Source organism: Excalfactoria chinensis, chromosome 14, assembly GCF_039878825.1.
Source record: "Excalfactoria chinensis isolate bCotChi1 chromosome 14, bCotChi1.hap2, whole genome shotgun sequence".
Classification (NCBI taxonomy): Eukaryota; Metazoa; Chordata; class Aves; order Galliformes; family Phasianidae; genus Excalfactoria; species Excalfactoria chinensis.
The window spans coordinates 8,395,956-8,409,290 of record NC_092838.1 but is presented as its reverse complement, the minus strand read 5'-3'; the positions used below and the strand labels follow the sequence as shown (position 1 = coordinate 8,409,290).

Genomic DNA, 13,335 nt, shown 5'->3' with positions numbered 1-13,335 from the left:
AATGTGGTGCCACTGTGTTTCTACATACGGGGATGGCAAAACAATTGCTTTTGTTCTATCCCCCCCTAATTTTCAGGCATAGCAAAATGCAGCGTGTACTTCAGAGCTGGAAACTTTCCAGGCTCTTTCAATCAGCATCTCAGATTTAGTTTCACGTCTCCACAGACACAAACAGGCACATCCTGATGTAAACGGAGCACAGTCTTGCTAAGATGGCAGCAACATGTAAACAGTTCCTTCCTGTCTCTCTGCTGTCAGATTTTTTTCTTTTCAGATGCATCTTTGAAAATTGCCTGGGTATTTTTGTGCAGTTGTTCAACCACTTTACTGGCAGTGAGGAAGGTCATAAAATCTGTTATTGCTATGAGAAAGAAACATATTCTCTATGCTTAATATGCTGCTGGGAAATAGGCATTTAAATAATTTTCTGAAGCCATTCCTGTCCAAATTAACAAAGCCTTTTCCTGCTTTTTGTTTTTCCTGTTTCCCTGAGCGGTGGCTTATAGTGCTGTAATGCAACTGTGTAGGAGGGTGAAGAGATAGGCGGAAATGCTTAGGCTTCTCAGATAACAGCCACGGGCTGGACAAGCAACAGGACAATTTCTTTTATGGGAACCCCACTGTGAGGCACGCTAGGAACCAAGATGTTGAACTCGTCCAAACCCATGGAAATAAAATCGGGACAGATGAGAAGCGCTGGGATCTCACTGAACCAGCTTTGCCACCAAGGTCACTGCCTGTAAGATGGACCTGGGCAAAGCCATTCAAGGAGATGTTTGACGAAGAGCCCACACCAGCTACATGCTGACTTCCCTCCTTGCTCATTGATCCCCACATCATCCAGCTGCTTGTCCCCTGCTGCAGCCCCCAGCTCAGGCAGCAGAGACTTGCTGTGACAGTTGTCTGGAGCTGCTGTTATATATGTGCTTGCAACTTATTATTTCCCAATTAAATAGTGATAACCTGAGCATCACACTGAGCCAGTGCTCAGGCTAGCACAGATTTTCTTACCCTATATCCTGCTACACACCCATCAGAGCCAACCTAATGATTACTTAACTCCTAGTGGCCAGATTCTTGCCTAGTCCAGACAGAAGCTGGTAAGACGGGAATGAAGCAAGCTGAGCTGCACGGAGCGAGATGCCTGCTGGGCTGCGGGGGGGATTCGGAGGGGGGCTGCTTCGGCGGAGGAACACAGATCTCTGCTCCTTCAGTTCTGCTGTTCTCGCGGTGCTTTGCTGCCACCGGGTGGCCTCAGCTGACATTGCAAGAATGAAAGTCAAGGGGCGTTCTGCGAGGAAAAGCACTGCTATGGTTGCATTAGTTCCGCTGGTAGTTCTAAAAGCAGCTCTCCAGATCAAAGCCTTCCCGTGCCCTCCCAGCATAAGTCTCTGCTGAGCAGGTGTTAAACGATTTATCCTTGCAGTAACAGCCATAGCTGCTGTATATGTGGAAAAAAACCTGTATCTTATTTCTGTTTATCAGGACTTTCTCTTTTTAGATTTCCTTCCTGAAGGCGGAAATGATAATAAGCTATCTGAAACAAAATGGTGTCATCAGGTCTGAAATAGGCAGTGATGTGGTCATGCTGGGATGCTTGATGCATCCTTCCTGATATTCCCCCTCTATATAAGCATTCCTGTTGATCCGCCCCCAGCCCTCCTGGCCACAGAATCAGGTTTGCTGTGCACAGTGCTGTCAGCAGCCTGCTTCAGCTGTGTTGCTGAACCACGGGGCTGCCCAGCATGCACCCCACAGGGCCCTGACTGCATGATCTGCATATCTTTCTATCCCTCTTTCTGTTTCTTCCCCCCCTTTCTTGAGTCTACTTTTCCTCCTACTTTTTAAGCTCCAGTCACCTCCCACGTAAACAACTCATCCTTAACTACCTTTCTCCTCATCATAAGTTGGTATCTGTGACATAGAACAAATTCTCATCTCATGTCTTTGGGCCTGCAGCCCCGATAGCATTTTATCTCTGTTCATTCCAGCTCCTTTAGCTGTGCAAGGAACTCTTACTGGAAGGTTCATTTCATTGAAAAAAACCAAACATCTGAGGCAAAATTACTGACAGTGAAGTGGTTTGGGACTCAGTACTGAGCTCTACATGCATTGCTCTGGTGAAATCCCAGTAGCTGAAGTGTGGGCTTTGCCTTGGGACCATCGATGTGACTGTGGAGGAAACGTTCATTAACTCACGTCTGCTCATAGGTATGGATATGATGGAGAAGTACAGAAACTGGCAGCTGCCGCCTGGGGCCCTTTCTGGCTTTTCTGTGGATGGATGAAGTTAGGAAGAGGATGAGAGCCAGCCATGTGTTCATACAGAATGCTTCCTTGCAGCAGATCTGGCACAAAAAGAACAACGTTACTTGCTGGCACTCTGTAGACACTGAAGCACATTCTGCCTCGTCTGCAGAAGTTGTTTTTTTATAGGATGCTCTAAAGTGTTTCTTGAATCCATAGGCAGAGAACCTCTTCTGAGGGGATCACGTGCGCCATCAGATCATATTGCTCAGCTTCTTCCCTCCTGTGCAGTATCAGCTGGGTGGGGGGCTCTGGTACTTTCTGTAAAGCAAATTCACTCATTCAAACCCCCTCAGACTGATGAGCCTGGTCTCTTACTTCTGCCTCTCCCCATAGGCCTCCTCTCATCCTGCCTGCTGCAACCAGGGGGCTCAGATCATGACCAAAAAAGATGCTGCCTTACATTCTCACTTAAGACAAACAGCACATTTAAGCTACTGACTTAAATACACTCCTCCTGCATGAGGAAGAGAAGAGGGTGTTTTTGATTACTGGTTGCTCCTCAACAAGGAATTAAGAGCTCATTGCTGGTGCCAGAGGACATGGAGCTGTGTTGCCAGTGACACAGCTGTTTTGCTTGAGGAGCAGCTGGTCAGTCCATGCTTCCCAAGCTGCTTCCCCACAAGAAGAAGGAACACCGTCCCTGTTCAGTGCTCTAGGCAGAAGGCAGTGGCAGCCATGCAGCCACCCCATGTGGGCTGCCTGATCCTACAGCACAGCTGTCTGATCCCTTTGCTGCTGGTTTATGAAGCTATGTTGAAAGATGTGCTTGTTCTTTCTCCTAAATACCTACTCTTCCATTGCAATGCAAGAAGCAAGTCTTCCTATCTATGTGTCTGCTTTTTCTGCCTGCCCCATGATTCTGTGAATATCCAGCGCCCTGGAAACAAAGTGAAAACGTCACCAGTGTGTCAGGCAGGACCGCAATGGGGCAGCAGGAATACTGGAAGATTTTCCTTGTTTTCCAGACAAGGAAAGGCAGAGTCAAGGCAGCCACAGCAAAGCCAGCAGAGGACATAAGGACAGTGATGAGCCACATGGATCCGCTGCCTACAAACAAGAGAAGCAATGACATTTTTCAGCTCGTGAGAACAAACTGCTCAACACAATCAGGCTCAGCCCTCTGTGGCTGCCATTCCAACCCACCCTGGTGAGATCTTTTTTTGTCACCATGCTCCACGGAGGGATGACCATGCTACTATAGGGGGGCTGCACTTCAAACCGTCCTTGGAGAACAAATGGGTGGCACGTTTACAAACAAGACAGGAAATCATAGATCACAGAATCATACAATTATTTGAGTTGGAAGAGACCCTTAAGGTCATCTAGTCCAACTCCCCTGCAAATGAATAGGGACATCTGGAGCTTGTCAGGTTGCTCAGAGCCTAATCCAGCCTCCTGGTCCAGCCTGACTTTGAATTACTGGCTGCAAACCAAATAAATGCTGCTCTGTATCCTACTGGGCATGACTACAAGACTGGAAGATGAGAGAAGGCTGGCTGTTACCTTGTGCCCTCACACACTGTGTTTGGCTGAAGCTACTGCTTCTGTTGATCGTCTCAACATACGTCTGGGCTTTTACACAGTATTCAGCTGCTGCCTCCATGGTGGCCAGATGAATTGCGGAGCTGACCTCCTTCACCATCTTCTGTTGCATCTGCCATAGACCCAGAAAAGACAACATCAGAATGTTGGACTAGGACCTAAACAAGGGCAGGAGTTCTAATGTGATAACAGCCCTGACATTTCTGGGGAAAAGAGAGGAAAATAACAGAAACAGGTGGTGTCAGAGAGGATTGTGTGGCTAGGAAGAGATAGAAAAAGAAGCACAGTGGAGTGCAGATCACTCATGCTTGGAAGAGTAGGAAGGGCATAAAGAAAGATCCATGAGCTTATTGATGGTGGTCAGCCACAACACTAGCCCATGACCTACTTCTCAGTTTGATATGGGGTCTGAGTCATTCTAGAGGTGCCAAGATCCTGCTTGTTCTAGTATGGTATGGTAGGGGTGCCAGAGCCATGTTGTGATAGGAGTACAAGAGCTGTGCTGTGACTCTGGAGTATTGAGGGGGACTGGGCTAGTAAGGAGCAAATGAACTTGGAGTGTGCAACTGTAACACACTTCAAACAGCAGATGAACCAATACCTCATTATTATTATTTTTAATAAATAGGGCTCTGTGAACTGATAGCAAGATTAAGTTCCTATTCCCAGTCTGCCAAGACATGAGAGGACAAGTAACAATTAGTCATTCATAAATCTTGCTGTATTGCAGAGGGAAAGCCTTTGTTCACAGTGGGCCTGATGAGTCTCCACCATCACACACACGGATATCTCCAAAAAGCCAGCAGGGCTCAAATCAGACATGTCCAATGTGACAATTAGTAAAAAATGAGAAGAAACCTGGTAGAGATCTGGATGTGTACTGAGCAGTAAATCTGGTGTTTGTGACAGTTCAGGTGGTAGGAACTATTGTGAAGCTTGCAATTAATGTTTAGGTCATTAATATCATATATATCAAAGAGTTAGCGTTTCATTTGCAAAAGGAAATCAGACACGAGCCTGTAGGATTCTCTCTAACCCGTGGATTAGGTTCGACTCATTTACTTGGATTTCCAAAAAGGAAGGAAATCCATTTCAAAAGTCCATTAAGCTAACAGCTGTGGAGTAGTAAAGCACCAGCCTGCAGTGCAGAGGAGTATGGCACATGCTGACACCAGGCAGGTGCTCCAGTCTTGCAGCAGCAGCTTGAACTTGAAAAACAGTGCCTGGGAAGTGTTTTTATGCTTTTGCTCTAAGACACATGGGCTCTTTTTTCATGCCAAAATCCAAGGGTAAACTCACCCTGCTCTCCTGGCTCTTCTCCCAGTAGAGAACGCGGAACTGAAAGGCAGGTCCCATGTCTTCCAGCTCCACTAATAAATGATACCCATCTGCTATGACCTTCATCACAGGTGGGGTCAGGGAAGCTGCCAAAGGAGAGAGAGCAGAGTTATCATATCAGAAGTAAATCTTCAAAAAAAGTCTGCTTGGGCCCAGCTAGGAAAAGGAGAAGCTCCTGCTGTGGCTGTCCTCCAGCTGCCTCCATCAGCACACTAACAATTATCTGGAATAATAGATGGTTTCTCCAATGGGGGAGAAACCTCCTCTGCCCTGCTTACCAACTTGTCTAGATTTTGCTGCACATTTTGAGTAGGAGGGGGGTTTGTGACTGGCATTTTTAATGGGAATTTGGCAATAGCAGACTAGCACAGGCTTGAAAGGTTTTGAATTTTCTCCAGTGGATGAAGCATCTGGCCTGAGGGTCCCATGTGATCAGCAGCAGAACCAGCTGGGCAACCAGAAGTTGAGACACCATGCTAGGCCAGTTCTGCTTTTGGGCATTAGCTTAGTGCTAGCATACAGAACAGGAGCTGTGAAACCACTGCTCCTTCATGTGTATTTTGACAGTTATTCATAGGTGGAAGAGAAAGCAGCTAAAGCTCTAGGATAATTCAGGCTGTTCACATGAATCTTTATTATGTTTCAGTATCTTCACACTTCTAGAAGGACTTGGGTGGGCTGATGACCTGCTGCCTGCTGTGATGTGTTTTTGTAGCCAGTATGCAAGTAAATCTGTTGGTGATATGCTTAATGCTTACTTTCATATTCAAAGCTTGGTTTGGTCTGGGATTCTGCTGTGAGGAACAATCAGAATCAATCAAGCGTGGATGAAACTATGCACTGTACATTCATGAATTTGGAATCAAGGGAATACAAGGACCATGTTTGCACTACTTACCTACGCCATTCCTTACCACTCTGTTGTAGCTGAAATTGGTTTCAGCCCTCTTGCTTTCAAGAAAGGAAGTAGAGCATACAGAACATACAAAAGAGATGTTCTTAATATAATTTGCTCTTGCACAAAGTGAATTGCCGTCAATACTGAACAATATGAAAATGTGAAATCAAAGTATGTTTATGATTTACGTGCCACAATAGCGAGGCTTAGAAAACCACTTTGTACTTTTAAAAGCTGATAACATGCTTAACATGGTGATGTCTCCAGGAAAAAAAGTAACACCATTCTGAGGTTAAAAATAATATCGGGCATTAACAGATGAATATTGCAAGACACAAATACTAAACAAACATGAGCATTTAACATTTATCTCTTGTGCTGGGGGACTGGATACCAACTAACTGTCAGAACTATGGCAAATGAACAAAAATCAACTTGTTAGTTTTAAGAAAGATCTGTTAAAAGTATTTTCTACATTGTGTGTATCTACACCTACAGCTTTGAGACTAGAGGTTGTTTAGTCAGGAAGTACTGTGGGCAACTACATGCCAAGGTTGCCTAAGACTAATGCCAAGTGGACTCTGGGTAGACTGTTCTCAAAGAAAGAAGAGGATCAAAATCATAGACAGGAAAGGAAGTACCTCGTTGTGCCTTGTCTTCCTCAGTGCTGGCTCTAGATTTGATATAAGACTACAGCAGAGGTAATGAAAGTGCTAGCTGAAAGAAACAGGTTTGGGAACAAAGCTGGCGAGGGTCTGGAGGGAGGAGGGAGCTTGGATGCTGATAAACAGACATGCAGCATAAGAACTGCCTTTTGGTGACCAGAAAGGGATCTGCCCAAAGCCACAGTTCAAATCTTAGGAGATGCTGATGGCTCCAGCAGTTTGGGGAATGAAAAATTCTGGACTTTATGAAGGTTATCCATTGTCTGCCATGAGTCCTTCAGCAATGCTAAAGCTGGCAGGAGCTGACGAGGCAGAGCTGCTTACAGAAAGGCAAGATACTCCAGTCAGGAGCAGACCGATGGGCCTTATCTAAAATCCTGAATTGTTTGAAACAACTTCTGTCTGATAATCTGCTGTGGACCTGATAATTTGCTGTGGAAAACTGTAAGGTCCTTGAATGTTGGAGGTCCGTTGCATTATGATCAAAGCTGTAGAAACCCTCCGAAGCCTGATTATTATCCTTCCTGACCACTTGTGAGATAATCCACTCTATCAGTCAGGGCATGACAAAAGAACAGATTTTCCAATTATATTAGCTTGCTTTTAAACATGTTTGATGGGCAGTTTTGATTGAACTGAAGAAGGAAGCTGTATAACTACCAGTGCATGAACAGTTCGAATCTCAGGATAAATGCAATCTCTGGCACATTAGTATCTCATTTCATAATAACTAGAAAAGATCTGATGCCAACTGCGGGTGCTGTGTTAAAATCATAATTTATCCCCTGATAAAAAAGACTGCTCCGTTCTGAGATCTGCTTGGGAATAGGAATAGCAAGAAAAGTGAGAAAGCTGCTGTTCTTGTCCATAAAGTGAGTTAAGCTAAGGAATATCCTTCCTCTGTCTCTGCTTGACAGCATGGACCGCACTCAATTCTGTGCTAAAGTGGCTCCTGGAAAAGGGAAAGATATGTCATCCAAAGCATCACCTAGAAACCGCTACTACATAAACAGACATGGTTGGTATTTCATGTGGTATTTCTGAAGGTGCTGCTTTGACTCAGTGCTCTCTGTGGGTGAGGGCGGCTCACTCATGAGGCACTAACTTCCAGTGATCCATGATTAAGGTCAGATCTGGCTTCAGACAGGCAGCTTCATCTGACAGCATGGTTGGAAATAATTGTGTCTTGAAGAGAGCTGGATTTCCATGGCAGCACAAAGCAGACGTGGGTGTTTTCTAGAGTATCTGCTTCTCTAGGATCAGGTTCTGGACCCTAAAAATGACTAGGCTAAACAGATTAGGTAGAGCATTGACAACAACCCCTGTTTATCAGTACTCCTTGAAATCATCAGCAGGACTGCTCAGCCTGCTAAGAGGAATGCCTGGAGTCTTCTTAGCTTTCTTTGGTATATATTGCCCTGCCTGTGGAGGGACTGATATCCAAGATCACAACATGGCAGTCTAAGAGTGAAATGTTCCAACTAAGCATGAGAAGAGTTGAGAATTAGGACATGCTCTGTGCATTTATGGGCTTCGAGTCACATGCACAATACACAGACATGCATGAGAGCTGACTCTTATTATTAAACATCAAGAAATGAATGTAACTGGTGCAGCTTAACACAGATGTCAGGACTTACTTGTGTTTCGAATGAAGAAACCTTTCAGGGTGCCCCACTCTGATCTTTGAGCACCATTGTCTGCCCTTACACGCAGGTTATAGGCCACGGTGGCTGAGATATCCTCTGTGATGTTACATATGGTGACTGTGATGAGGGAACACTCACAGATGGGGATCCAGCTCTCGTTAGCGTACTCTCGTTCATACTCCCTGGGGAAAAGAAAGCAGAGAGGCAGCATTCTGATAGGAGGTACCCTTGGCACATCCCCTGTGGGCTAAGGCTGCTTGCTAGTTCTTTCCAAGTAAGACCAGTACTGGAATACAGCAGGTTGATTATTGTGAGTTTATGAAACCAGTATGAATGTATTTTAGATTTTATTTAGAGAAATTCACCCAGAATCAGCTTGTTCATCAGCCAAATGCATCACAATACTGTGGGAAGTGGGAATAGCAACCCAGAGTTGATGCCTCAGATGCTGCCCAGTCACTTGATCATCCCTAGTGAATCAGATTTCAAAGGCCAAACTATGACACAAGTCACAGCTTGAGATCAATCAGAATTTCTTATGTTTCCTGTAGAAAAATAAATGTATATACCATGTTTAAAGGAATAACACTGAAAAAAATTCAAGCCTTTTCTCTTTCCTTTTCTAAACAAACTTCTGCTAATCTTCCTAATTGTTTAGGCAGAGGCAGTTTTCATCTATGGGGTTAGTGCATGCCTTGGATTATGCAGTTGGTAAAGCCTGGTCTGTAAACAATCTCAGAATTAGACCAAACGTGAGTATTCTTCCTACTCACAATTAACAGTGCTGGAGCATCAAATTTCTACACTTGTGAGCTGAGCAGTATCCAAGAAATCCAAGCAGTGTGGGATTGTAATTGGTGCTCAAAGGGCAAAGAAGGTAAAAAACTATAACGAAAACAAAACAGAAGTTACCCCTGAAACTCAACAGAGTATCTCACAGTTTCTCCCTGGACGATCACAGGACTCCACATTAGGAAATGTTTCATGTTGGTAGAAAGAATAGAGATATTCTGAGGTGCTGGCAGTGGAGCATCTTCACCTAAAAGTCCTAGGAAAAAATGAAACAAAGGAAAAAAACCACATATGAACGTACTGGAAAAAAAATGTAAAAGAATTGTGCAAAACTGTGCTCTGCATTAGAAATGCTCTGCATTTTGACACTGTCATTTAAGTCTTTGAAGGTATTTTACAAGGAAGAATGACAACCAAAGAGCAAGCGGCAGAGCACTTAGCTGCCACTGCTCACAGAAAGGCAAAGCATGTCTTTCTTGTTATTTCAGAGGTTTTAAATATATAAATAAAATAGTGAGAAAAGGCAAAGCTTTTAGAAAGCCATCCAATTTATTTTAATGAAGCCAAATAACAGATACTCTGTTATGCTCGACAGTCTGTTCCAATGAACAATTCCCATCATGGTTAGAAATGTACAATTTATTTCCAGGCTTGGCTGGACTGGACATTTGAAGATTCTGGCTTTAGTACAGAATTTTTTCACGTTTCAGGATTCTAATAACGTAAATGCTTGTAGGCTGTAATCAAATTACCTCATTAATTTCTTGGATAAACTTATTTAAAGGACTAATGAAGTTAAAATGTTTCTCCTGAAGATCAGCAAAGCCTAAGTTTGGGATGATGCCTACAACACAGTTGATAGATTTTATCCTTTCCCTTATCCTTTTATCTTAATGTAAAATCCTTAGCAGAGTTTGGACAAGAGCACAAGAGGAAGGCTTCCCCATGGGTACGCCCTTCACAGCATGATAAGAATGATCGTATCCCTGCCCTGCTGTTTTCCAGTCCCAAGAAAATGGTTTCCCTTGTAAGTCTTTCCCTTTTTATTTTCTATTTTAATTTCTTATTTTCAAATTTTAATATAACTTGCAAAAAAGGGTGCCTCTTAAAAGCTGTTATTATAAAGCTAACCAGTTAATGTCATTTGTTCTACCCAAGATCAAAACTGAGTTGACAGGTCCTTGAGCTATGTTTTCATGGTGATTATTCTTTTAAAGCACAGGAAAAACACATTTTTCCCCTTATAATATTCCCCATATTCGTAGCTTATGATGTGATACTTTGCAAGATGTTTGTGATGCTTTGAGTCTGTTGACATAATGCTTGGCCTTTCTTTAAACTGAATGACAGAGATCTCTGGGATGAGATGATTTCTTCCTTGCCATTCAGACAGTGAAAAACTTGCTGCCTGCTATATCAGCAGTTCTGTCACTTCTGTCTGGTTGGGGCTTTGTACTACAGACAAGACACCTTTCATCATCATCAACAACAACAAAAGCCAACAGATTTTTTTGTTTCTTTTCTTGACTGTCTTTATTGCCTTTCACTTTGCAGCTCAGAGACTCATTTGGTCTCTTGTTCAATCCTCTGTGCTTCCTGACACTTAGGCTCTTTGCTCCTACTATTCCTTGTACTCTCGGTTCCCATATGAATTTCTCTAGTTGGAATATCTAGGTGTGTGAATTACATAACAAACTTTAATTACATGACCAGGCACCAGTTTTTCCCTATGACTCACACACGCAATGTTGTTCCAGGTCTGAACAGAGGTGGTTTGCACTGGGGATATATAATGTATTGCATTCAGAGATATGGAACTCCTTCTTACTATATTGTCTAGAAAAGAATTTTACAAGGAGAGAATAGTTCTGAATTGGGATACTTACCTTGTGTTGGCCCTTAAACTATTGTTTTGTCTAATTGAGACCAATCTTCATTTCCAGACTGCACTTAGCTTGCTACACTGTGTTACTATTTTGTTGACCAAATCTGTGATTGTTCTTACATTGGCACAGTGAAGCCTGTAAACAAATAGCTTAAAAGTGGGAGGAAAGATGATTGCAAGCTGTACACAGAAGGCACGAAGTATGAACAGTGAAGTATGCTGTGTCAGTACTAACATATTCCATTATCTTTAGTTATTGTAAGGGAAAATAAAGAGCAGCCACACAGTGCACAGGAGACAACTGGGCAGAGACAGCCAGCAGGACCCAGAGAGCTGTTAGCCTTGGGCTGCTTACTGCTTCCATTTGATTTTGTATTCACAAGCAATACCATTAGCAAGTAGCTTCAAATAGCAATAACAAACACAAAAGCTTTATAGGAAAAGGCAGGCTAAAGTCTTTCAAACCAGGGTACTTTTGGACAGACATCCACATCCAGACATCAGATTTGTCACAATCCTCCTTATTCCACAGAATAAACCTGCAGAGAACACGCAATGTGGAGCTGAGGTTTCCATATTAAGAAACTGAGGATTATAAATAATGATTCAAAGTGTTCCGCTGGCCAAGCAAGCTGTAAAATTACCTTTTCTGGCAGAGAACTTGAATTCAGGAACAAAGAAGGAAGTTTTGGAAGACATCACTGAGTAAAATCTGAGCACACCTGCAAGTTGTGCTTCCTTTCTGGAGGACTGACCATTGCAAGAGCACTGAAGTGTAATTAGGAGACCAAGCGTATCTAGGTGATGTGCTTGGAGACAAGCATCTGCTTGGAGAAGCAAATTGAAAAATGCACAACCATCTTCCAGGGCAAAGGAGACTCTCAGCGAAACATAATTGAGCCAGTAATTAAAACTTTCTAACTCCCTGACCCTGCATCCACACTACAGGCAGTGTGTTCCCCTGTGCTCAGAGATAATAGCAGCTAAAGAGGACTAGTACAGCTTCTCACGGAACAGCAAAAAGCAGAGGCAAGTACAGTATTAATACGTCAATTTCCTTCAGATTGAAACTTCCCCTTAAATTACAGAATCGCCTTGTAGAATGTAAAATATACGGACTGTCTTTTTCATTTACTTCTTCTAGTAATTAAAATTCAGGGTTATCTGACAGCATGCTGCGTTGCTTTGCAGAGACAGGTTTGACAGAAGGACAAAAGACTTTTTGCTCCTCACAACCCCTTGGTCATTTGGCTTCTGTCAACTGAAGCTGTTTCAGAGGTTTACCTGTGAGATTGGATGCAGTCAGAGTGCAGAGGATGAAGCAGATGAGTTTTAGTGGCATTTTGCTCACGCCTGCTGCCTTTTCCCACATTCATACCCAGGTATGCAGCTCAGAATTTCCCCTTCCCAGATGGAGAGCCGTGCCTGTGCCAGACATGGTGAACTGGGGAGTGTTGCAGACGCTGCTTCTCTGCCTGCCTGAGCCCATGCTGAAGGCACACGTGCATGCTTCGTGAGGGTGTAGTCAAGGGAGGGGCAGGTGATTGGGTGCCAGCATTTCTTTACAGGTCCCTGCAACCACTCACCTAGACAGCATTGCACTGTTTTACCTAGTGATTATGTGCATTAAAGCTCACTGTGAGGAGGAGATGGGATTAACTGGATATTTCTCTGTAGCTTATACAGCTGTATGTGCTCAGCCTCCAATTTGGATAATTCCAGATGCTTTCAAGTACCTGGAAAGTTTCCCAGTGCTTCCCACAGTGAGGCATGGCTGTAAGCTTTGCACAACCTGTGGATTGGCAGGAAGGAGGTTTGTTCTCTGTTTTATCTTCCAATGGTATTTTGAAGGCAGCTGCATTGGGCTGTGCTGAGCAGGGTGTTATTTGGTGCAGGAATCCCAATGTTTTCCCATCTTCCAGTGCCCACTGTATTCCATCTCAGCCCAAGCAAAGCAGGCCTCTCAGCCAGAGCACACTGAGGTCTTGTGCCTCCAAGGCTGATATGATGTAAAAATAAGAGGAATGCTACTCACCTCTTGGTTACAACATAATCTGTTGAGAAAACATGTCACAAATGGTGGCACCACAAATGTACGATATTTCTGCTAACTGAGATAGCTAGTAAAAATATTCAGATGACAAAAGGCTGCTCAGGAGAAGATTGTAAATCAATCCTGTGTGGTGCTCATCCTTTACACAAAATGACCAAGTGGAAAAACTGGAAACTGAATCAAGCCGGGGGTTACCCATGTAC

At 43.6% G+C, this 13,335-nt stretch overlaps 1 protein-coding gene across 1 annotated transcript; it reads right to left on the bottom strand.

The window, feature by feature from the left end:
• Positions 1-1,648: 1,648 nt before the first annotated feature.
• IL20RB (interleukin 20 receptor subunit beta) lies at positions 1,649-12,451 on the bottom strand. The gene is made up of 7 exons (XM_072349471.1): positions 12,364-12,451; positions 9,315-9,450; positions 8,394-8,584; positions 5,152-5,276; positions 3,814-3,964; positions 3,212-3,357; positions 1,649-2,568 (listed from the first exon to the last, which is right to left on the bottom strand). The coding sequence occupies exons 1-7, from the start codon at positions 12,449-12,451 to the stop codon at positions 2,443-2,445; spliced, it is 963 nt and encodes a 320-aa protein (XP_072205572.1). The 3' UTR covers positions 1,649-2,442.
• Positions 12,452-13,335: the final 884 nt, after the last annotated feature.

What these genes read in the sequence shown, in the direction of transcription:
- IL20RB (XM_072349471.1), bottom strand. Translation starts at nt 12,451, where the DNA reads ATGTGGGAAAAGGCAGCAGGCGTGAGCAAAATGCCACTAAAACTCATC. An exon ending in TACTCTGTTGAGTTTCAGGG is followed by an intron (nt 8,585 to 9,314) that starts GTAACTTCTGTT and finishes TCTTTTCCCCAG; the next exon opens with GGAGTATGAACGAGAGTACG. An exon ending in CGGTCCTGCCTGACACACTG is followed by an intron (nt 2,569 to 3,211) that starts GTGACGTTTTCA and finishes TTTGCTTTACAG; the next exon opens with AAAGTACCAGAGCCCCCCAC.